General features: G+C 39.3%; 2 protein-coding genes and 1 pseudogene across 3 annotated transcripts; all 3 read right to left on the reverse strand.

Annotated features, from left to right (window-relative positions):
* Nucleotides 1-3,284: 3,284 nt before the first annotated feature.
* LOC126783321 (DNA (cytosine-5)-methyltransferase DRM2-like) lies at nucleotides 3,285-10,692 on the reverse strand (annotated as a pseudogene).
* Nucleotides 10,693-11,305: 613 nt separating this feature from the next.
* On the reverse strand, nucleotides 11,306-14,900 carry LOC126783323 (protein disulfide-isomerase-like). Its single transcript, XM_050508775.1, has 11 exons — nucleotides 14,653-14,900; nucleotides 14,092-14,122; nucleotides 13,696-13,983; nucleotides 13,417-13,605; nucleotides 13,171-13,296; nucleotides 12,850-12,987; nucleotides 12,632-12,751; nucleotides 12,420-12,537; nucleotides 12,110-12,222; nucleotides 11,711-11,914; nucleotides 11,306-11,627 (listed from the first exon to the last, which is right to left on the reverse strand). Exons 1-10 carry the CDS (start codon nucleotides 14,823-14,825, stop codon nucleotides 11,714-11,716), a joined length of 1,497 nt encoding a protein of 498 aa, XP_050364732.1. The 5' UTR covers nucleotides 14,826-14,900; the 3' UTR covers nucleotides 11,306-11,627; nucleotides 11,711-11,713.
* Nucleotides 14,901-15,868: 968 nt separating this feature from the next.
* On the reverse strand, nucleotides 15,869-20,692 carry LOC126782636 (nitrate regulatory gene2 protein-like). 2 transcript variants are annotated; one of them, XM_050507929.1, is made up of 5 exons: nucleotides 20,443-20,692; nucleotides 18,628-20,249; nucleotides 17,768-17,961; nucleotides 17,407-17,630; nucleotides 15,869-16,956 (listed from the first exon to the last, which is right to left on the reverse strand). In XM_050507929.1, exons 2-5 carry the CDS (start codon nucleotides 20,141-20,143, stop codon nucleotides 16,161-16,163), a joined length of 2,730 nt encoding a protein of 909 aa, XP_050363886.1. In that variant the 5' UTR covers nucleotides 20,144-20,249; nucleotides 20,443-20,692; the 3' UTR covers nucleotides 15,869-16,160. The 2 variants fall into 2 exon arrangements, with proteins under 2 accessions (XP_050363886.1, XP_050363887.1); XM_050507930.1 differs by having other exon boundaries at nucleotides 20,598-20,666.
* Nucleotides 20,693-23,690: the final 2,998 nt, after the last annotated feature.

Consider the following 23,690-nt stretch of genomic DNA (forward strand, 5'->3'; position numbering starts at 1 on the left):
AGAAAAGAATTTAGAATCGTTTCGTAAACCTTTAAATGCCGAAACAGTAATAATCGGTTACTGTTCAGCAATTTTTCGGTTTTACGAAATTACTGTTCAGTGTTACTGTTCACTGTTACTATTCCCGAATACTGTACAAATATGCAATTAATACGTATTTCTGTACGTATAAATATTATATACGTATTTTCTGTACGTATAAATATTATATACGTATGTCTGTACGTATAAATATTAATACGTATTTCTGTACATATAAATATTATATATGTATTCATGTACGTATAAATATTAATACGTATTTCTGTACGTATAAATATTATATATGTATTTCTGTACGTATAAATATTAATACGTATTTCTGTTCGTATAAATACTAATACGTATTTCTGTACGTATATGTACGATTTAAATGTAAATACAAATTCAGTAAATAAAATTTACTAAATTACCCTTTTACAAAATTACTTTTTACATTTACTGAAAGTAATTTATATTTACATTTACCGAAGGTAAAATTTAATTACATTTACCGTAGTAAATAAAAATTACATTTACATTTAAGTAAATTACCAAAATACCCTTCTGTCGAAACTGTTCCCACCGCCGCGCGTGGGGCCCACGCGCCGAGGCTAACCACGGCGCGTATCACGCCACCGCCGCCTCCAAAACCACCCTCTTCCTTCCCTCTGCTTTCCCACGGCCTCACACCGTGCCTAGCCCCCTCTATTCGCCCACACGCGCCGCCTAAGGCGGCGGCATCTCCCCCAAAACCTCATCCTCCGATCTTCTCCAATCAATCCAAAATTTCACCAACAATCACAACCAATCCATTAATCACATCTAATCATACCTTAATTGAAGTTTAGAACTTCGATTTAACACCGGAGAAGCTTGAATCGTCGGCAGTGTTCCATCTTTCGGAATGAAGCTGAGTTGATGCGATTTGGCCCCCCAATCGCTCGTAGATGGTTCCAAAGGTAAGAATCGGCGTCAAGGCGCCCTCCTCCACGCTCTTGCGTCGCCGGAGATGATGGGTCGTGCAGCGGCGAGTTGCAGCAGCTCGGTACGATTCGGAGAAGCTTCGGCGTGGCGCACCCCTGCGTGTCGCATCCAGAGATGGTTGCGGGAGGTCGAGCGGCGCCCTTGGGATGGGCGGTGTGACTCACGGCGCTCGGAGATGCGAGATCGGCGCTGAAGAAAGAGAGGGCTCGGGGAAGGATGTCGCGAGGGGTGAGGGAGAGAAAGAGAGGCGCGGGTGAGAGAGGAGAGGAGGGTTTCCATTTTTGGAAACCCTATTTCAGAACAAATTCCTTTTATACCCCTTTTTCCAAATCGGAAACTCACTTCTATCGTTAATAACTTTCACGTCCGACGTCCGATTAGAACGCGTCACATACTCACGAACTCGTAACGACGAGCCCTACAACTTTCGTGAAGAAAGTTTTCGCAACCGAGCGACGGAATGAAAGTCGATTTTTACGTCGCGGAAACGTAACGTTTTGCTAATTAAACGTTTCGATAACATTTCCGTTTACGATATACTGCTTCGCAAGAAATCAAAATTCGTTTATATAAATTTCACAAATTTAAAATCTTACAAACTATCCAATACTCGTTTTGAAAAATCGGGTTATTACACTAATTTTCGTCGTTAATAACTTTCTCGTACGACGTCCGATTAGAACGCGTGACACGTCCACGAACTCGTATCGACGAGCTGTACAACTTTCGTGAAGGAAGGTTTCGCAAACAAGCGACGGAGTAAAAGTCGATTCTCGCGTCGCGGAAACGTAACGTTTTCCTAATTAAGATTTCTGATAACGGTTCCGTTTCCGATTTCCAACATTGCAAAGCGAAATAAACGCGTTTAATAAATTTTACAAACTTAATAAATTCTAAAAACAATCCAATAATTAGTTTCCGAAAAATCGGGTTATTACAGTTTTACAGGAATCCTTTGAAGCTCTTACGTTCAAATTTATTCCTGCAACTAGATTATCATTTGAGAGAGAGTCAAACGGAAGTGTTGTATATGTAAGTATGAATTTGCAGAAGGCGGTGTTGGTCAAATAATTTCTCTTTTGGGCATCTCGAGGCTGACTACATTTTGTCTGTGGTTGCAGAGATGTCACTTGTGCCCCTTCCGTCAAATATCCTGCCAACTTTGGAAAATGGTGAGCCTTCAACCGGGGCCAAAAGATGAATGTATCATCTGGGGCATTAATACAGGTAAGAGTTGTGCAAATAAACCCCGCTGCTATGACCGGCCCTAAAAGCCCGTCCTGTTTTGCCATAATAATAACATATTTTTTTTCTATTTTTCACATATGTTTCTTCCATTACATATGTAATAGAACTTATCTTATTTTGATTATTGATTTTATAATTTTTATTTCTATTTATGTTTTGTTAAATAACCCTTGATTTTGAATAAAAATTCATTAAATATATGAATACAAGCACTTCGGCTTATATTTATAACTTGCTTAATCTAACTCTATCATATATATGCATGTAAAATATGATTATAAGTTAAAAAGAACAATCTTATATTACATGTATAATTATATAGTTAAATATTGAGAAAAAACATAACTTCAATATATTTATTTAGAGTTTTTTTAATAAACATAACGTGATTTCCAACATTTTAACCATATTTGGAGGGCCGGCTTGACTCGACCATACCAGCCTTTTTAGCCTTAAAGGAATGAGCTAGTAGGACTAGCCGATGACTTACAAATTAAAGTCTTAATCCGGCCCTAAATTTTGTTGACTCAGTTAAAACCCTACCCGGCCATACTCTAAACCCTAAAATTTAAGGTAGGGCTAGCCCTAGCCCGGCCCTTGACGACCCCTAAGTCAATGTCATCATACTTGTTACGATCGTAAATGGGGTAGCTTATGAGTTGTACCATTAGTCATCAGCATCTTGTAGGAAAATATGAATGGCTGCTAATGAATCATCAGAAATGTAATAATTTGTTCTCAGTTTCTACTTTCTTGTGATATACGATCCCTGTATCATATTATCTTAACTCATACAAGTAAGATCCCACAAGGATCATTCATTCTAATGTATATGCATGTACCTTATGCGATTCAGAGGAAGACAGAAAGAGATGAAAGATCAATGGCATCTGTTGTTCACTCATATAAATTAAGAGCATAATGTCACGTCCCGTTTTCGGGAGTGTCTACTGTGGGCATTACTGGTTAAATGTGCTTCATGTATATGTGGGATTGCTCTAAGGCCAGAAGTTGTGGGAGATATATGGCTGCTCTTTCCGAAGGGTTCAGGCAGGCCAACCCGGTTGAGTTTGGGAAGTTTGTCGCTAGTCGGGGACTTAACGTCGAAGAAGAGAGTTGGCCGCCCTACACACTGGTCAGGGTCTGAAGCCGATCCCCTGATGAGCCCAAGACATGGCGAAACCAGTGCATTGCCCCGTTAGATAAGGCTAGCTCCATGAGGATGGAGCGCCGCATGGACCAAGTGTGACAGCCGAATGGCTAGGTCCGTGACAATAAGCAACTAGAGAATCAAGTTTCTAGATCTGGAATTATACATGGATCAGCTGTATCTGGGCATAAGATTCTTCACTAAGTCTAATATACGGACATAATGAAAGAACAGAGACGATTCTTTTCCCCCAAGCTCATCCCTATGATGTATGTTGCTCCCGGCAAGATTGTTGCACGGGCACCAACCACAAGATCAAACCCTCCAAAGGTATTGATGTAATGCTTAAGCTGGTCTTTATTCAACTCTTGCACATCGGCAAGGTGATACAAGTTTCCTTTTTGGTTGGTTTGCTCCCACCAAGACCTTACCACTCTCCTGCTAGCCTTTGAAATCTCAACAGACACAACATTCTTCATACGTCTGCCAAGCCGATGGAGGGCTATCTCTGCACCCCCAATCCCGGAGAAAAGAGAAAGGACATGATGCCATTGGGGAACCGATCTTTCAACACAGAGAGATGATAGGCAACAGTATCAATCTGGAACGAATTGAGCTCATAAGTGAAATGTAATAGCCGAGTAGACAAAAGTTTGGAAGTCTACTACTCCAAAGCAACTAATTATCAGTAGATATGAAAATCTACACAGTAAGGCATTTGAAAGAGATTAATGCCAACTATATGTAAGGAGGTCCTTATCTTAACTTAAGGTACGAATTTTCATTTTTGACTAATTTTTCGATCGAGTTTTCATATCTCCACTGTTCAATATCTTGGTTATAACGTATAAATCATTTCCACAAAATTTCAACCGATTTCATGATCGACACTTTAACGAACTAATCAAAACCAATGGACGCATTGAATTTGTCAAACATAAACCGTTCATATTTTGAGTAGAAAATCGAAGTTATGAGTACCTTAACGGTTATGGAATCGGCTGAAATTTTGTGGAGATGATTTATACATTATTACCTAGATATTTGACAGTGGAGATGTGAAAACTCAATCAAAAAGTTAGTCAAAAATGAAAATCCGTACCTTAAGCTAAGATAAAAACCTCCTTACCTGAAAAACTTTGTATATATATATATATATATATGAGAATTTTTAGGTGTGGACGTCTGTACCTTAAGTAAGGTATGGATTCGCGATTTCGGCGACAACAGGCTGCAACGGTAGGGTGGACCAACACAGGCGCACTCCTCACCTCCCGGCGATTCCGTCTGTGTTGGTCGGAACTCCATCGGTGACCTACGGCGGCCGAAACCGCGAAATCGCCAGAATCTGTCTAGAAATTTTAGTTTTGCAGATTCCGGCCTCCGTGGGTCGCCGATGGAGCTCCGGCCAGCACAGACGGGATCACCGGGAGGTGGGTAGTGCGGTTGTGTTGGTCCGCCGCGCCGTTGCGGCGTGCCATCACCGGAATTGGCAAATCCGCACGGTGCGGACGTCTGCACCTGAAACGACATATATATATATATATATATAGTCTCTATCCGGAGTGAAGCTTCACTCTAAAATTACAGAGTGAAGTTCCAATTTTGGCACACTTTTCGGTCAATTTTTTTCACCATAAGCGATTCAATATTTAGGTATACTATTCAAGATCATTTATACAAAATTTTATCTAATTCAGACATTTTTATATGGATGCCAAGGAACCCATAAGCAAACTAAAAGCCCAGAATATCTAACAAATAGAAGTGATTTTAGTTTTATGACGTTGGGATGTGCGAGAATTGATTGTAAGGTTGTTACAAAAATAAGTCAAAAGTAAAGTTGAAACATACCCACTCAAAAAGTAACAAAACATACACACCTTCAAACCAAAATCAAACGTATCGAATTTTTCGAAGAATTCAGGAATCACTGCATATCTATCACGGATTATAAAAGCAAATGAAAGCAAACAGAACTTTACCTGGAATGAATTCCCCAGTGACTTGTATCTATCCATCGTACTTATTCCCCTTGTATAATTCTCCGCGAACCCCAACAACATTTCCACCTCATCGGGCTCCAACGGTGCAACCTTGTTCTTCCCTACCCACACAATTCCAACGGCATTCATTTAGAACATAGGGCCGAACGCTTTCTGGTGGAACCTCATCTTCATCAAAGTCCTTGAGAACCAGCCAGATCCTCTCAGTCGACTTTGCACTAGCATGGCAAGTCTGTAGGCAATTCAGCTGTCTGAGCTCGTCCCAACAAGGCCACCATGTCCTTGAAATGCATCAAAAATACTCCGCGGTGGCAGGGGAATAAGAGGAAACCTGTTCTCTATCGGGAGATTATTAACCTCTTTTCCTAGCAGCCGGACAAAAGTACTTGGAATCAACAAATTCAGGCCGGATATCATACAGATTTTGGGATATTCTGTTCCATTCTCCTTTAGGAGTTAATGCCACATTTTCATAGTAGAAAAAAGGAGGTCCTGTGGCTGCCTCTGGAATACTCCTGTGGATTTGACAAGAATGTGTTGGAGTCCCGAATCCAATCATTGGTTTTGGGAGAGGAAGTGTCTCATCATCTTCGTCAATGATTCCATTTCCAAGGCTCACCTTCTTTTTTCTTTTTGTCATAGCATATTCACAGAGTTTCCTTTTCTTTGTGTCATCAATGTGATGACGTCTAGGCTGTAAAAGTATAATCCCGCCATCACAATCCACCAACCATGGCTAATATATTAAACTGAATCTTTAGATAAGTGAACATGTCAGTAACAACCAATAAGGAAATCATACCTTCTCTTCAAGGGGAAAATGGGCATCTTCTGCTTTTGAAAACTGAGCAGCTGATATGAAATCAGTCAATTCCTCAAATGTAGAGTCAACACCTGCAATGTTTGAAGGAGGGAGAACAGAGGTAATGCAGAAGGAGGCCACAAATTTATATGGATGGCATCAGTAAGTGACTGAAATAACAATAAACCAGATTCGCTTGCCCACTAAACAGAGAATATCAGGATTTTAGAGGCCAACTAGTGTGGTAACTATCCTGGTTGAGTTTCCAGGTGTGTGTGCGTGTGTGATTCACTTTCCCTTTTGATGAAATTTTAGACCCTATATGAATAAGTTCTATATATACGTCTAGAGATTGTTTTAGTTTAAAGGGATACACTTAAAAGAGTATACTTCGCAGTTTACAGATTACCAACAGAATCCTTAAAAATAAGTCAAAGCAAAACGATAAAGCTGTACTGGAATGTGCAAAAAGAAAATAAAGCTATGCAAACTGAACACTATAGTGTAATTTAGTGTTACCGCATCTTTCTAATGCAATTGAAGCCTCCAATTCTGTGTACCCCATATTGACCAAGGACACAAGTTTCTTCTCCTCCTCAGATGTTGGAATGAACTGAAAGGAATAGTGTAATATAAATCTCTATAAAGTTAAGTACACATATGTAGATTACACATGCAGAATGGTGAGGAAATACTAGGTTTAACAAGATTGCAGAACTACATAATGTCATGTAGCTTGTCGAATAGAGCAGAAAAAGCCTCGCAAAAAGGATGGCATCTATAAGTATTTAAAAATATAAACACACACACAGACATAGAATACTCATACAAGACAAAAAGGCACTAATCCTTTGGGAAAGAAAAAAAGGACACTTGCCAGACAAAAACGACCTCATTATCAGAGCTATCGATCTGAAAATCCATCCAGAAAGCCACCCTCATAATCTGAAGAAAAGGGATCGGAGTCGATGTGTTGCTGTTGTGGAGGAGAGCACTGTTCCAGAGGAGAATCTGGAGTTGAATTTTCAAGAGCCTGCAAAATAATTGTAAAAAAAAGAAGGTTGAATATAAATATCCTCTGCTAGATGAATCTAAACTCTTGATTAACGATCAAGCAGGGTAGCCATTGATATGTCACCCAGCAGAAATCTTAAAACTGAATTGTGATGCCTATCAAATACTCATCAATATCAGAGATAGGAAAGAAAGATGGAAGGAATGACAATGTTCAGCATTAAAGAAAAAGATAAGGTAGTGCTTCCTCCAGTGGAACAAAAATATGTGACCATTAGATTAGATTGAATTGAGAAGACAGTAAAAAAAAGTACTATAAACATGTATTAGAAGTAAGAAACTGAGGTCAGATGAAACTAGATAGTAGAGAAATAAACGAGGATACCACTAGAAATATGATCAAAACAAGAGTAGCTGAAGTATAAGGTAAGAACCAAGAGGCCAACTTAAATAAAATGCGAAAGCAAATGAATGAATGAGAATATTGAATACACGTTTAATTGAAATCCTAGTCTAATACATGCATGCTCAACCTAACTGAAACTAGAATATCATTGTTTTCAACCAGGAATGCAATGGTAGATGTAAACATGTTTAAACTCAGTGTATAAGAGGAGGCTTTCCAGAATTGAATCTGTGTCATCCTCACCTGGATATTTCATCAAAGTTGTGTGTTAAATATGGTAAAACTGAAGCATTGCAAGCATAAGAAGCACAGAGAACAATATGGTACAGTGCTCTTACCGTGTTCCTTAATGGCTTTGGCAACCATTTTGTGAGAAAATCCCATTCTGACAAAATGATCAAAAACTTTGATATTGGAAGGTTCTGAACATGAGCACCTCTGTAGATTGGAAAAATAAAATCAAAATGATTGCATATTCAGGGTAGGTATTATATCTCCATGACTCCATCTAAATACCAAGCATGCTTCTACATGCATCTTTTATAAGTATATGTTTACAAGAACATCAAAACCATAAATATTAATGAGACAAAAGAGGACTTCAGTTTGCTCATGGAAATTAAATTGGCAACGTATTCAACAGACAGCAAGCCACGGTAAAGTAAAGCAGGAAATAGAGTTCTTCAGTTTGGTTGGAAAGTATATAAAATGACTCAAATGAAACTTATCACACCAAAGATTCATTTATCAATCTCAAAACAATTGAAGTCTTAAGGTTGCATAAAGTTCCCCTTACGAATTTACTAGTAATAAGCTGACCTGCATGTTTTACAAAAACGGAACATTTACCTCCCCATAACCCATATTAGCTGAAGAAGAAAATACAGTGAAATTTTCAATCTCGTCAAGTTCATCTTCAGTATCCCAGTCAAGCTTATTTCCGTTTCATCCTAGATGAATTTCCATCCTGAAAAGGTTAGAAACAAAGTTGAGCAATCAAAACAACGAGCGGTCATGTGATATTCTTTAATTTTTATAAAGAAAGAAAAGATTAATCAATCCAATGAGAATAAATAACAGCCCAGTGCCCCAGACCACAAACCAAAAATCAAAACAAAAATATTAAATAACTGCCGCGGCTCTACAAGAAAATCTTTAGATTTGGAAGACAAGAGCAAACAACGGGGAGAAGGTTTGAAACAAACTGCACTCCCACCATTTGCAGAAACCATCATTAAGCACTCCGCTTTTGAAGAAGATCAACTAGTTTCTTTTTCTTTTCTTTTATAACATCTTGCTTTTCTTTTCTTTGTTTGGTGAACTTTTGAACCTATTTTAAGGTCTGTCAACACTACCAATTTTAGTATTTTCTATGAAGAATGTTAAGGTGGGACTACGAGAAGATTAGGGATATGAAGAATAGAGCAGAAAAAACATACCATCTCTTTATAATGTAATGGTCACCCGCACAAAGGTTTACAAGCTTTCCAAGTAAAACAGGGAAGAATTAAGTGCCACACAAAAGAAAACATTAATCATAAAGGCAATAAACAATAACTTGCATATAAAGCTCTATGAAGAAGCAACTAGGAATATATAGTTAATGTCAAGATATTACTTGAAGAGTGAAGATGTATAGAAGCACAGAGTGGAGAAAAGAGTGACGAAATGATGCCATAATAGGCTCAGGTACACAGGTCTTCTCATATGAGTGTTGATGACAGAAACTCACTAAGATGCTTCAGCAAGATCAGTCTCTGGCTAGAGTATATTTCCTCAAACAGTGTTGCTGCATAGGTTAAATTTTTAATAACAAGCAGTCAGAATGCAAAAAAATAAATGATAATAATATTATACAAAATGTATTGATAGGTAAACAAACAGTAGCAACCAGTAGAAAAACAAATAAATTAGCTATAGGAACAATCCAGGAAGCTATCAACCATTTCCAAAGGGTGTTCAAGGTAAAGGGAAACATTAGTGTGCCAAATTGCTTCCGGCAGATATGCTCTGAAAGATTTCTATGTTGACTCTTTGCTTGTTTTCTTTTGTTATGTAAAAAGTTATGAATAGGCTGTACTAGCAACCAAGACAACGCTAATGGAGTCCTCACAATAGGATTCGTTGCTACTTCAAATTAACCCACAGGTGAAAACTTTCTACCGAGGACATTCTCAGATTAACATTCAACACAAATTACTGGTATAATAGCCGAATCTAAAGAAATCATTTAGAAATCTATTCAATGAAGACACATTATCTTCTTAACTTTCTTTTATTGTTCGAGATTTAGCGTCTCCTCGAAAGCTTTCTAGGCCCAAAGATTAATCCGTGCTGGGAGATCTCATCAGAACACTTTCTCCCTCCAACCACCAAGACAATTAAACTTCAATAAGCGGCAGGAGATTTTCTTAACTTAGGGGAAGACACTAGACAGCTTAATATGATACTGTCAATTGCCACCATTTGCGTACACCATCACTAAGCACTCGGCATTTCGATTTTTTCATTGATATACTAGTAATACTACAAATCCAAAGCCACTCCTACTTTTACAAGGTCTCGCCTAATCCTAAACACAACAAATCCCAAACAACTCACTGCCAACATTTCTACTACCATAACATGCATGACATCAGAAATTGAATTAAACTACACATTAATAACCTAATAAATTTGCTTCCTAAAAAAATTTCACCTATTTTCAAATTTTCGTCAGCAACAAAACCCCGAATTTAACACCAATCAACCAGCAATTCACCTATTTGCTTTTACTTGACATGAAATTTACCCGAATCTCTGAAACAAGTTTACCTCCCCGGAGTCCAATTCCGACGCCGTCGTCGTAATGCACTTCGTCTCCGTACAAAGGCCGTTGGAGAACCGAAACCGGAGGCAGTGGAATTGAATAGAAGCTACAACATATATAAGAAGGCACCGAACTTTAGAGAAAGAAAATGAGAGCGTTTTAGAGAGAGAAATTCCGGTCAAGTCTGTGATGGACTTTAAAGCTGAACTTCAGTTCGGAGAGCTCAGAGCTTGTTGGTTTCGGTTTCAACTTTCAAGCCCAGCCGCCACTGTGACACCCTCGGATTTTCAAATACTCTTGCTCTTCTACTTTAATATTGTTTTTGATATTTTCCATAAAATTAAATATAAAATCAATATAAATATTCTCGGTATTTGGTCCAGTAACACAAAGTCTAAAATTAAGACTGATAATTAAATTAGAAAAATAAATATGCAGACCACTTAACTGGAGCACACTTATAGTGTGGTCCGGTGAAGTGTTATGAGTGGTGAAATTAAGCAAGTATGTTTAGTTTCATACTCTCAAGAGATTGAAAATGAGACACTGGAAGAGAGATGTTATTAAATTATTAAGAAAATAAAACATAGTAATGTAGAATATCAATACTCAATGATGACGTCATAAGTCATAGCTTATGCACTACTCTCTCTCTCTCTCTTGCATGTATTGGCTTCGTCTGTTTGAAGAGACTCATCAAAGGTTTTCTTGCAAAGGTACGTACATTACATAAAGAAAATCCCAATTGTTTGTATATGTTGGTGATCCAATATTCCAATATTTGCATACGGTTTTAAGTTGGTTTGATTATCTGGATGACTGGATGAGCTGTGACTTGCAGATATCAAGAAGACAAAAGAGCTAGTAAGGGATAATGACAAATTTTATAGAAGGACGCTGAGAATATAGTAACTTCAAATTTGTTCAAGGATCACTACACCAACAAAACTGCACACTATCACAACTACGCTATCCCTCAAACTATTGTAGTTGTTGAAAGCACCTCCCATCTTATTCAAGTAAAGAAAAAGAACACAAACTATAACTAGTGGGTAGGACTTAAGGAGAACTTAGGGGGGTACGCCAGATATTTTATGCTCTACCAATCTCTCAAAGTCAGATTGTTTCTGCCGCCATCATATCTAACTGGTTGCCCAATTCTCCATTCTCCATTAAGGGTTGCTGTCCTGTTCAACGATAAAAGACATTCGAATTAGCAACGCCGGATAAGAGATTTGTGATTGAATTCTAAACACATAGCTGGGCTTACCTCTTAGAGCTCATCTTTTGATGATTCTTGGTTCTCAGTTTTAGTCTCAGTTTTGTCCCGATTCTTTTCGATGAAAGTAATGAGACCTTCCTTGGACTTGTCATCCTCATCATAGGGCAAAAGCTTTCCACTTGCTGTCTTGAAGTACAAAGTTGGATAGTATTTCACATCAAACTCACTGGGCACGTCATTTGCAGTAGCGTCCTGAAAAAGACAACGTAATAGATAAATAACAACAAAAACTCAATGCATCAGATCACATATCTCAACAATTTGAGGAATACAAATGGTTTGGTATCAACTCAATGCATCAGAGTACACAAGGATGGCCATTTATATTTTCTATTATTACGATGATGATCATGGAAATAAGAAGCAGAGTAGGATGATAAATCTTACAAATTTTGCAATAACAACATCAGGATCCTTCTCAAAGGATACAGCAACTTCATCCAAAATTGGTGCAAGCTTCTTGCAGTGTCCACACCATGGAGCATAGAACTCAACCAGCACTGGATAGTAAACAAAATCATATCATACACATTCTAGCATAAACACAAGGCAAGCATGTATGAAGCTTGTTTGCTTTCATTATGGTATGGCCAAAATCAAATCCCTATTTTCCACTTGATTGCGAGGTAAATCCTACCCTGTCACAATCATTATTTTTAATAGAAAAAAATGAATAATAATTTTTATCACCACGCACCATTTTTCCCGGACTCGAAAACTATGTCCTGGAGGCTCTCAGCAACTACAACTTTTACAGGCTCATCATTCTTCTCAGGGATGGGTTCAGACTTCTTGTATGGTGATACTTTCCCATCCTGCAAGTGCATATGAGTCAATAAGTCTCAACAGAAATACAGTAAAGAATTAAAATTGGAAATGGGAATTGCTAGATAGAAGTAGAAGCCTGACCTTGTACTCCTTCACCCAAACTGAGATATGGTCTGGCTCCAAATGTGGTTTCAAAAACTTTTGTCCGTCATTGGTCTGGATGATGATCAGAGGCACTTGATCTTCTCTAAGTCCAAAGTACTGTTCATAAAAGGAAAATTGACATGTAATCTAATGCATGTTGATAGATGTATTTGAGTATACAGATATATAAAGACTAGATGAGTAAAATAAATTACCTGGAAGGCACCTTGACTAGCCTCTAGATCCCCAACCAAAAAGCTTATGCCTTCTCCTTTGTATTTCTCAGCAACTTCACGATACTTTGATTTAAAAGCATCAGCAGCATCACTGCTGAAGTTCAGAAACAACATAGCCTACAAAGTTGAAAACACGTGTTAGGACGTGTAATAGTTATGATAAATTGGTTAACCTCGAACATAACAACACCACATTGTGATAAAACAGAACGTTACATTCAAAAAAAAAAACAAAGAACCAGAACACAGTAACTAATAAAGTAGGAGGAATTAAATCATGCCACAGAATATTCAAAATACCTTAGCATTTGGACCATTGAAGAACTTGATCACAAAAGGGTGGTTGTCTGGGTCATTGTTGAATTCTGTAACAACTGGCAAGCTAGATTCTTCAATGAACTTCTCAAGAGCTTCTAGATTGAACTCCTGAAAACATAGTCACCTCCTTAATGATTGCCAATCATATACATGCGTGTGTGCGCATCTATATAGACACCTATCAATTGTCGTTAAAACCCACCTAATTAAGCAGAAAGTATGCCATACCTTGAAATCAACAAAAAGTTCATCAAATGGCTTGAAAAGCCTAACTACTGGCCCAGTCACAGATGAATCCCCACGGGGTAGGTGCTTCGCATCAAGAGTGTGACCAAATTCATAATCAGAACGCAATTTCTGAGCTAGAGCCAAGAACGTCTCATACTCGTCTCCAGAAAACTTCTCGAACACACCGACCTGCAAGTTACAGAAGAACAGAAATTATACCAACTCACAATTTTCAGGAAGATAATAAAAAAATCACAACACCAAACAAGGAACACGTACAACAACTATCTTCTTTTCACCAACAAGAGTAGTTGCATCATCGGCACTCTTAATCTCAACAGAAGCTGGACCACTTTGTTTCTTCAAATAAGAAACAATGCCATCAGCTTCACGAGGACCCTTGTATTCCTGGATAATCTTCCCACCATCTCTAAAAATCTTGATTGTGGGGAAACCCTTAACATCATAATCAGTAGCAAGTCCCTTGTTTACTTCCTCATTTGCATCAACTTTTGCTAGAATGACCGGTGGCTCGTTGCTGCTCAAGATAGACGCAGCTTTTTCAAACTACACATCATTAAATCAAAGATTATAGAAACATACTCTCAGATAATCACAAAACAATTACAAAACAGCATGCAAAACAAACGCTCCTCAAATTAAACAATTCTGTACCTCTGGAGCCAGCTTCTTGCAGTGGCCACACCTATCACGAACAAAACCAAATCAACATTAAGACAGAATTCATAAACCTGAAAAGTATCACCATATACATGCCTAAAATTGCTGTAAATTACAAAATATCCCCATTCATAACTCAAAATGATATGAAGGTTTCCATTCTTCGGCGCAGATAAGCGATTACAGTTACACATGCATGAAACTCATAGTCCTATCATGTTGGTTTGGTACAAATATTTTGCAAATTTGAAAAAAAAAAAAACGCAGATTCAAGCATTTGGATTGATTTTATGATCTAAAAATGATAGTAGGCCGTATTCAATCACTGCATGCAGTTAGATATACTAGAGCTGAAATCTTGATTTTAAATCCACCTATATTCACCAAAATTTCAACAGCTAAAGCAAATCTACGATGCCAATTGCAAATTGAATCGTCTAGAAATGCATGTCAAATTTCCAGATCCATACAATTAACTAAAACCAAAGCAAAACAAACACCGATTCAATTTAAAACGAAATCGAAAGATCGAGCTGTGAGATTGTGAGTGATTACCATGGAGCGTAGAACTCGACGACGACGAAGTTGTGCTTGCTGATAGTGTCAGAGAAGTTGGAGCTGTCCAAAGTGAGGACGAACTCCTTGGAATCAGCCTCGTCGGCATGGATCGCGGTGAAGCAGAGAGCGACGAGCAAGGAGAAGCCGAGAAAAACCCTAGATGACGCCATTGCCGGAGCTCGGTGCTGGTTCGTTTTTTAGGGGTCTCTGAGAGTCTCTCACAGTCTCTCTCTCTCTCTCTCTCTCTCTGGGTTTTATGGGGAGAGAAGCAAAGAGTGTGAGAGGAGAGATCGGGTTAGAGAGAGAACGAGACAAACATGGTAGTCACACGTGACACTCTCGTGGACGATTTACGTTACTACTCGCGCGTGTGTTTCATTGGGCGGCTACTCGCTGTACGTGCCGTGGATGTTTGACGTGGAGGACTGTGATTGGTTTAGACTCGTCACGGGCTGGGCCTAAATTGGAATTGTCCAAAGTATTTAGTGGCATTTTGACTCGCGGGTTGTGGTCCGTGGGATTAGATTACTGACAGTGCTGATCCAATAAAGACATGACACGTCATAGAAATTGATCTCGTGGCCGTTTTGTATAGGGTTCGGTGTGTGGGTTGGGATGCAGAAAATTCAAAATGCTTTAAATGAGGATATATATTTCTTTCTGTTTTTGGCTTTTTGCACATTTTATTCAAACAAAACTGATTTGTTTTTCTGAATCTGTAATTAGAGAAGCTTAAAACGCTTCTCTTCAATGGATCCGGCAATGATTGAAAATTAATTTACTTCTAATATTGATGGGATGTGAATTATAGGCCGGGTAATTTCATAGTCAATTATTTTCTTGAAATTAATATCAAGATCCATTTTTAAGATTATCCTAATTCATGTTTGAGATTCATGTTTTCCAGATCTTTTTAGTGCAGTAATGCATCACCCTTTTCATATTGTCAGACCTTCAATACTTGCAACAAATGCGGACAATGTGACAAAGTTAGATATTAGGCTCTGACTGTGAGCGTACAATGTGACAAAGTTAGATATTAGGCTTTGAAATTGTCAAGCTCGACTAGAGCACTTTCGTTCGAGCTGTGGAATAGCCTACAAAAGCATAACACGAGAATAGAAAGTAGAAACCATTTTGTTAATGGAATAGCTTTCATTCAAAACAGAAACACTAATCTCAAATGCCCCCATCAACATATTTCATAACAGACCACAAAACAGCCACCTGAGAACAAATCAACCAATGAATGAATTTTTGATTTTCTGTACAAAGTAGCTATCTGCTAAAAGGGGTTGTTGGAGAACTAGAGATCAAGTCAAAATGCGAAATGAATCAACTTCCAGGCAACCCAAGGGATTCTAAAACCCTACCATTTCTTCTAATAAGCATCTTCTATATCTAGTGCCCTTATCTCTTCTCAGCTAATCTTACAATTCTAGATGTATCAATCTAAAGGAACTGAACTGAACTGAACTGACTGTACATATAAATAAGGACCTAAGCTATGAGCCTCCGACATTTTGAACTCTCACCTGCTCGTGAACCTTCAAAGCCTCTGAAGTAAAACTACCCAAAGTCTCAAATATGGGGATCAAACCCATCTGCAAACTATTGGAAGCAGCACTGTTGGCCTCTTTGATGGCATCTTTGTGCCTTCTCTTTTCCTCGGAAAATCTCTGCCTCATTGAATCCAAATCCACTTTTAGATCATCCAGTGCTGAAACTCCACTTTCAGAAGTAGACTTTGAGCGAGTAGATTTTTCTGATAATGCTTCATGGCCATGCTCCCTTCTCATCCTATCCATGCCCAGTTTCTTAAGTTGGTTCTCTAAATCCTTGGAGAGGTTTTCTGCTTTTATCCTCTGACGTTGCACCACATCCTGCTTATCCCATAACTGATGTAAGGTTGTCGCGAAATCATACATAGCATCTGCCACTGCTTGCTGTGAAATTCTTTCCATTGCTTGGAACCAATCGTTGCATATCACAAAAATTGGAGGAGCTCCCATCCGACTCGGGGAGAACGGGGCAACTCCATCGGGAGTTTCTTCAGGTTCACTACTGATGCACCTTAAGAGCCAGCCATTCAAGGACTGTACATAAGATTTCTGGGCGTTAACCCAATTATTAAAGCTAGTACACCAACTCAAAAGCTCCATTTCAAGTTCAAGAGTAGCTTTCAAACCAGAATCTTTCCGAAGGCTGGCATTCCCCTTTAGGGAACGTATTTTGCTCTCCATAATAGCTTGAAGCTGTTTCTGGTGGCAACTGAGCATGCATTTCCACATTCTTATCAATCTGCAGATGAAAAGGGTTTACCATCAATAATTGAATTGCATATAATCAAGTAAAAAGCTAGCATTACAAAAATAACTAAGCACGGACTACGCTGCAACAAAATAGAAAAGGGATAATGCTTGAAAAAGTGACATTATCAGTGTACCATATCCACTAGTGTAAGATTAAATAGGGCCTAAAAAGGAAGCATTAGCAAAACATTCAAAATGTACGTACCCTGAAGCCTTTCTATGATGACTACCAGCTTATTAATTAAACTTTATGAGAAACTCAAACTCAGCAGATGAACTCCTAAATGACTGCTCCCTATAAAAAGGGTATATGACAAAGAAATCAAAGCATGGGCATATTGCCGACTAAAACTCATCCCTTTAACTCGTGGACTAATATTCGACTGACAACCAAAGTCGTGTGCAATTTTAAAGAAAACAGGTTGAAAGAATATGTTACCCGTGAATTAAGTCCGATACTTGGGGCAGTAATTCTTCATCCCTCAACTTATGTATTCTTCTTGATATGGTATCCACAGCTCTGATACAAACATTAATCTTTGTATTCAAATTTCGTACAGAAGCCTGTGCAGCATCAATTTTAACTGACTCAGCTCCAGCTGCATCTAGTTTTTTCAGTCTCTTGCACTCCTTTTCGTAAACAACACGTAGCTTTTCTTCATCCTAAAATGAGGGACACCAATATGACTTAAAATATTGCCAACAAAAGCACGAATCAAGGCACTTAGAGAGTCAAGGAAATTGATGAAAAACACAGATATCAAAAATAAATCGAGACAGAATGACGAAAGGTCTCTTACCCTAACTTCTTTGTAAAGCTTTTCCTCCCAGGCATAAAGTTTCTCCAAAGTCGATGAAAGGTTCCCAGACTTCAGGTTAATATCTTTCCCAGGTTCTCCACGATAACCTTTGGCCATCTTTATCATCTTAGAAGACATTCTGATTGATGACTGTGATGGAGGTGCTACAACGCACAGGATCCTGGAAAAGATCACTGCATATAGGTGCAAATGTCATATTAAAGCAGCAAGAATAATCGTTGTAAAGATCATCAAAACAATCATCAACTATATTAGAATGAGATTAGCAAGCCAAAAGTATGGGATTGTCAAAGCAAACTGTAAGGCATAACTCTATTTTCCACTAAGTAACCTAGCAAAGTAAAGTGTATGCATAATAAATATACATCTATGAAATGTGACATTCGAATGGAATCTTAAACTGTAGCTCCTTTACATGTATCCTACAGACATCAGATTAACCCTGTTTTGGCACCTATGTGCAGTTCCTAACAAAAAATTTACTTACTAGTATATACGGTTTTGTACTTGTCAAAACTCAAAACCAAGGCTTTTGATTACAAAAACATATCTAATATTGAACAATTCAAAAGACATGCAAGAAATCAGTATCTTCCAAGCACATTAGTGACATTGCTTCGTAAAATATATAAATATTTGGACTAATTAAGCAAACATGTGGAATCATCTTTGAAAGTGTCATAAAGTGAATCTTTTTTCATATATGTTGATGTATACCAGACTTTTAGAAACTAAAATGTCACGAGTAATATGTGGTCAAGTAAGATAATAGAAGCAACCACAAGAAGATCCATGAAGTCATAATAAAATATCGAGACAACTATAAGCGGAAGTTGTACCTTTAAGAGCAGCAACTCTGGACTGATAAGGCAGCTTCCCCACCTCAAGCAACACAGCAACCTCTTTCCCAAAGCTAGAGGCAGTCTCAAACTCATCCCTGATTTCCTGCACAACCTCCTGAACCTCCCTCGTACCATGAACAGACAATGTGGTCAAGCTACTCCCTTTCGAAGATCCAATATCCATAGTCGATGCCTCCTCAAACTCAAAGCTCACCCTCTTTTTCTTCACCTGCTCCTCAAACATCTTCGGCACTTCCACATCAGGACTGCTCTTTATCTCCTTCTCATGAACCGAGTGCAACGAACTCTCGCTGCTGTGCAAGTGAACCGTCCCCGAGCTCCCCTCACTGCTGGTCTGCTTCGGCACACCCCTAGAAGTCCCTTCCCCCGAATCCTGCTGCAAATTCCTATTCCTAGAAGTCCCTTCACCTGCATTATAGTTCCTATGAAATGTACTATCCTCATTGGCCTTCTTCTTCTCCTTCCTCACCTCCTTCAACACTTCCAGCTCTTGCTCCGTCTCGTCCTCCAACTCCGGTATCCCCTCCCTCTCCCTCACTTCCTTCGAGTCAGGACTACTCGCCGCTGAGCTCCCATTCCTACTCCCATACTTACTCCCTGGAAAATAACTCGAGTAACCCCCACCATTGTCATAAATATCAAACACATTGAAGAAATCCCACCCGGCTGAAGCTTTCGGCGGCGAAGGCGGCTCCGGTGGAGGTTCCGACCTCCGCGGCGCATTATACGGATCCTCCCTCGCCGCCGGTGAGCCCATCGGATACCCGAAAAACCCGCCTCCTCCTCCGTAACCCGACGGCGGCCCATTTTGGACCGGAAATCTCTCCGGCTCTCCGTAATAAAACGTCTGCGCCGGTGTCTCTGATCTTCTCATGTAATACATGCTCGAATTCTGGTAAGTTCCGATATTCGGGTTCTGGTTATTCCCGAAGAACGAATTCGGGTCATAACCATACCCGGGCTGATTCGGGTCGTAACCATAACCAGACGACCCGAAACCAAACGAATTGGGAGGGTAAACATTACCGGAGGAATTCGGAGAGTAAACGAAGCTCGGAGGCTGATAATTAGAAGAAGAAGAAGACGGTACCTCCGCCTCGGGGCTACTCTCAATGTGGATATGGCCCGACTCCGAGTCCGAATCCGTATCCGACAAATGCAAGTGAGAGTCTTCAGCGTCCTCGAGGCTATGCGTGAGCGAAATCGAAGACGACGACGAGCTTTTCCCCTTCCCTTTCCCGGGCTTGCCCTCGTCGGACGGCAAAGTCAGGACGGGGGAATCCGGCGGGGAGAGCGACTCGCCGCCGATGACGAGGTCCTCGTCGACGAACTTGCAAAGCGCGTCGCCGATTTGCTTGAGAGACAGGAAATAAGTCAGGTGGGCCGCGGCCAAGGCGTAGCGGGTATCCGACGCCGTTTTGATGTAGTCCCTCCGCTCCCTGCAGAGCTTCACCAACGGCAAGTCGTCTACTTTGGAGCTGCCACAGCCCATATCATCCAACAATTAACCCCTAAACGCGACAATAAATTACCACCCAATGCCACTCCTCCACCGCCTCTGCGCTCACCGCCGCTCTCCCTCATCGCCTCCCTGCCGCCTGTAGCATTGTCAACAGAATCATGACTGATTTCCAATAATTTCCACAAACACTACTGAAAATTAAAACCCTAGATCAAATACTGAAAACGGGAAGAAGGAGTGGGAGGGTCAAAAGAGAGAAGTAATAAATGGGGGTTGTGCGAGTGAGTGAGATTTGGCAGCCATGTAAACGAGGGACGAAGAATCCTGACCGTTGAGATGGATGGGGATGAGTAACGGCTGTCCATGCGAGGAGGGGACAGAGGCTCAGAGAGCACCAGAACAATCGTCTATCTCAGATACAGAAAATTATAGAATACGAATTATGAATCGAAACACTTTTTTTTATTTTATGTGAAAGTTTAACCCAGAAAACAAAATAGGGCGTGGAGATGCGTGAGGCGGTGGAAGAAGGTTTATCGAGAGAGTTGCAGGGCCAATGGGGGTTTTGTTTATTCGGGTATTTTTCCAGAGGTGTTTGAATTTCAGAGTTTTTGAGAAGAGGAGGAAGGTGTGTGAGACTGTGGGTACCCGCCATACTGACAATAAATCGTTATTACCATTTTCAGACTCCTTTCTTACCGCTCGGAAAGGGGGTAAATATCCTGGGGCGTGTATATTTTCTGACACTTGCCCTTTCTTTATGCATTTAGCCAGCTCGTAATCTTTTTATTTATGACAAAAATTTATAGTTAATCAAGGGGAAATCTGCAGCATCTAGAATGGTAGATCTAGGGGTGGGCATAAAAAACGGAAATTCCGATCCCGTCTCGAAATTCATAGGGACGAGACGGGACGGAAGTCTAAAAACATTCGTTCCGTCCCGTTTCATAATAGTGGAATGAGACGTGGGACGAATAATTTATATCCCGCTTGGTCCCGTCCCGTCCCACATTTAATGAAAACTTAAAAATTCTTATATATTTGTATCAAAATGAAACTAATTTATGTTCTTAATAACTCCAAAATTATATCAACTCAAATAATAATGGTAAATTATAATATTTTGAACATAACTTGTATTTTTTTTGTTAAAATTTCATTATTAAATGTTATTTTGTTGATAAAAAATAAAAATATAGGTTTTTATTTAACTTCATATGAATGTGGGATTTGTCCCGTCCCGTCCCAACCGGGATTAATCCCGAATAGGATGTATTCTTAAAAACCCTCGTCTCGTCCCGATTTCGTCCCGATTCAAAAGAGTGGGACGGAACGTGGAATGAGCCTCGTCCCGTCCCGTCCCATCCCGTCCCGTGCCCACCCCTAAGTAGATTTTCAGCATCTGATTTTACTAGTAACGATTAACGAAGCACTCAATATTTATAAAACTTGTAGAGATCGTAGTGGTCATGATATTATTTATGTGAAAAAAAAATTCGTAATGAAACTATACCTCAAAATCTCACCCGGGGTCATAACGATTGCGAGTTGATGCAGATCATGAAGAGATGAGAGATGTCGGGTAAGGGAATGAGTTTTAGAGTGTGGGAGCAAATTTATAATTCACACGGGTATACAAACTCTAAATTTAAGGAAAAAGAGAAATCTGTAAAACTAAATAATGGTACTCAACAAAATTTGAACTGAACATTTTATTTCATTGATACTTTATATATGGCAAACCTCAGAATTACCTAAGAGATGATCAATGGCCCCGTCGTAATATGGTGGAAGAAGGAAAAACACATGCAATAATCCCACTTAAGATATAATTACATGAACAAGAAAATAAATCTTTTGTGTATATATGATCGAAAATCCTATTAGCTTTTGGAATTTGGATTCACATATATGGACATATTGGTCGTGTATCTAACTCATTCATATTGAGCTGGTCAAATCATCGTGTTTTCTTTCTTATTGGCTTTGGGTTCAAATTAGGAGTTAATTAGTTATGCAATGCAAAGTGAATGGAGGTCATTGTAAAACAAACGTCAACGAATAGGTCGTGATCGACTTGTTTCGGTTTGGTGAACCAGATCGAATATCTTTAATCATTTGCCACCACAAATCATGTCTAAAAAAGCAAAGAGTAAAGTGAAAGCAAACACCATTATTAACCCATGAATTTATAACTCTCACCGTGCTAATTGGGATTGTATCAAATTAGGAAAATATAATCATTATATAGCTAGTGAAAATACACGTGTAAAACCAAAATCCCCCCCCCCCCCAACAAGTATACTACTTACTGTTTTTCTTCCTATCATTTTAAAATTCTCATTCGTCATTATTTAAATGGTCATCATTCACAAAACATATAAAGTCGTAGTATATCAATATATTCCTGAATTCATATTTCTCGTTCAAACAATTTAATATTGATATCACCGCTAAACCTTAAAGGACTCCGATCCCAACGAGATGGAAGGAAATGAAAACTTGTATTAACTTTGGTGGTTGGTCTATGATAAAGACATGAACAAAAGCCTAAAAAGAGAGTTGTTAAGTTGGGCTGGTTTGGACTTTCTAAACCACCTTACTTTCGTTTATCCCTAATTTACAATACAAACTCAAAAAGGAGTTTTTTATTTCATGGGCCCACGCCAATTACCCAGAACATTGGTCGACACTTTGCTTTGGAGGCCCACCTACGAGGATGGCACGTAGGCCGCGGGTGAAACCAGGAGAGTGGGGCCCAGAAGCACAGATTCCCGCGTTAACTGAGCAAGGGCATTATCGTACTTGTGTAGAATCTGTTTACCGCGAATTTCCTTCTGCCTGTCCTATTCCCGCCACTTTTTTCCTCTCTCGGCCTTCCGGTCCTTTGCCCGCAAGAAATTTCGACGACGTAAATCCTAAAAGACGACAAGGGCCAAGGTTTAGGATCAGAATCAAACATCAAACGTCTATTTTAAGCAATGCAATAGCATATTATTTGACTTGAGAAGTGAGAACATGAAAATATTGGCTCTCCTCTTTACCTTCACGACAAATACTTATATATTAATTGACTTGATCGAAAGAATCTTTGTCAAATTTTCTTTCGTTAAATTGTTCTCAAATTGAACGAAGATAGCTATCTAGTATATACATTTCACATAGATCATGTATTTTTGTTTATGATGATTTAATGTTGCTCCATAGTTATTTTTATGCCATAGAATAGTGACGGAGTATGCTAACACTCCATACCAGACCGGGCGTAATTTACTACTGTAACCCCTCTGGCCCTCCCCAAGTAACGTTGTGCACGATTTGAGAAGACCAAATGGATCGTCCGCCCCGTTTACAGTATAGCATGCATGCTGGAGCTAGACAAATTTTATTGGCTACTGTTTTCAGTGTATTGTCACTGAGAGCTAGGTTGTAGAGATCGTGCATGTAGTTTCGACCTTTCGGACCACACTATGCTGGAAAAGGTTAATGAAGCAAAGCGATGAGTTATTACGGCGGACCTACTTTGACTTTAAATGCCGTGAACGACGGCGTAGGGTCGCGGTGGACCTCTGTCTAC

The sequence above is a fragment of the Argentina anserina genome, chromosome 2 (assembly GCF_933775445.1).
Source record: "Argentina anserina chromosome 2, drPotAnse1.1, whole genome shotgun sequence".
In the NCBI taxonomy this organism is placed as follows: domain Eukaryota; kingdom Viridiplantae; phylum Streptophyta; class Magnoliopsida; order Rosales; family Rosaceae; genus Argentina; species Argentina anserina.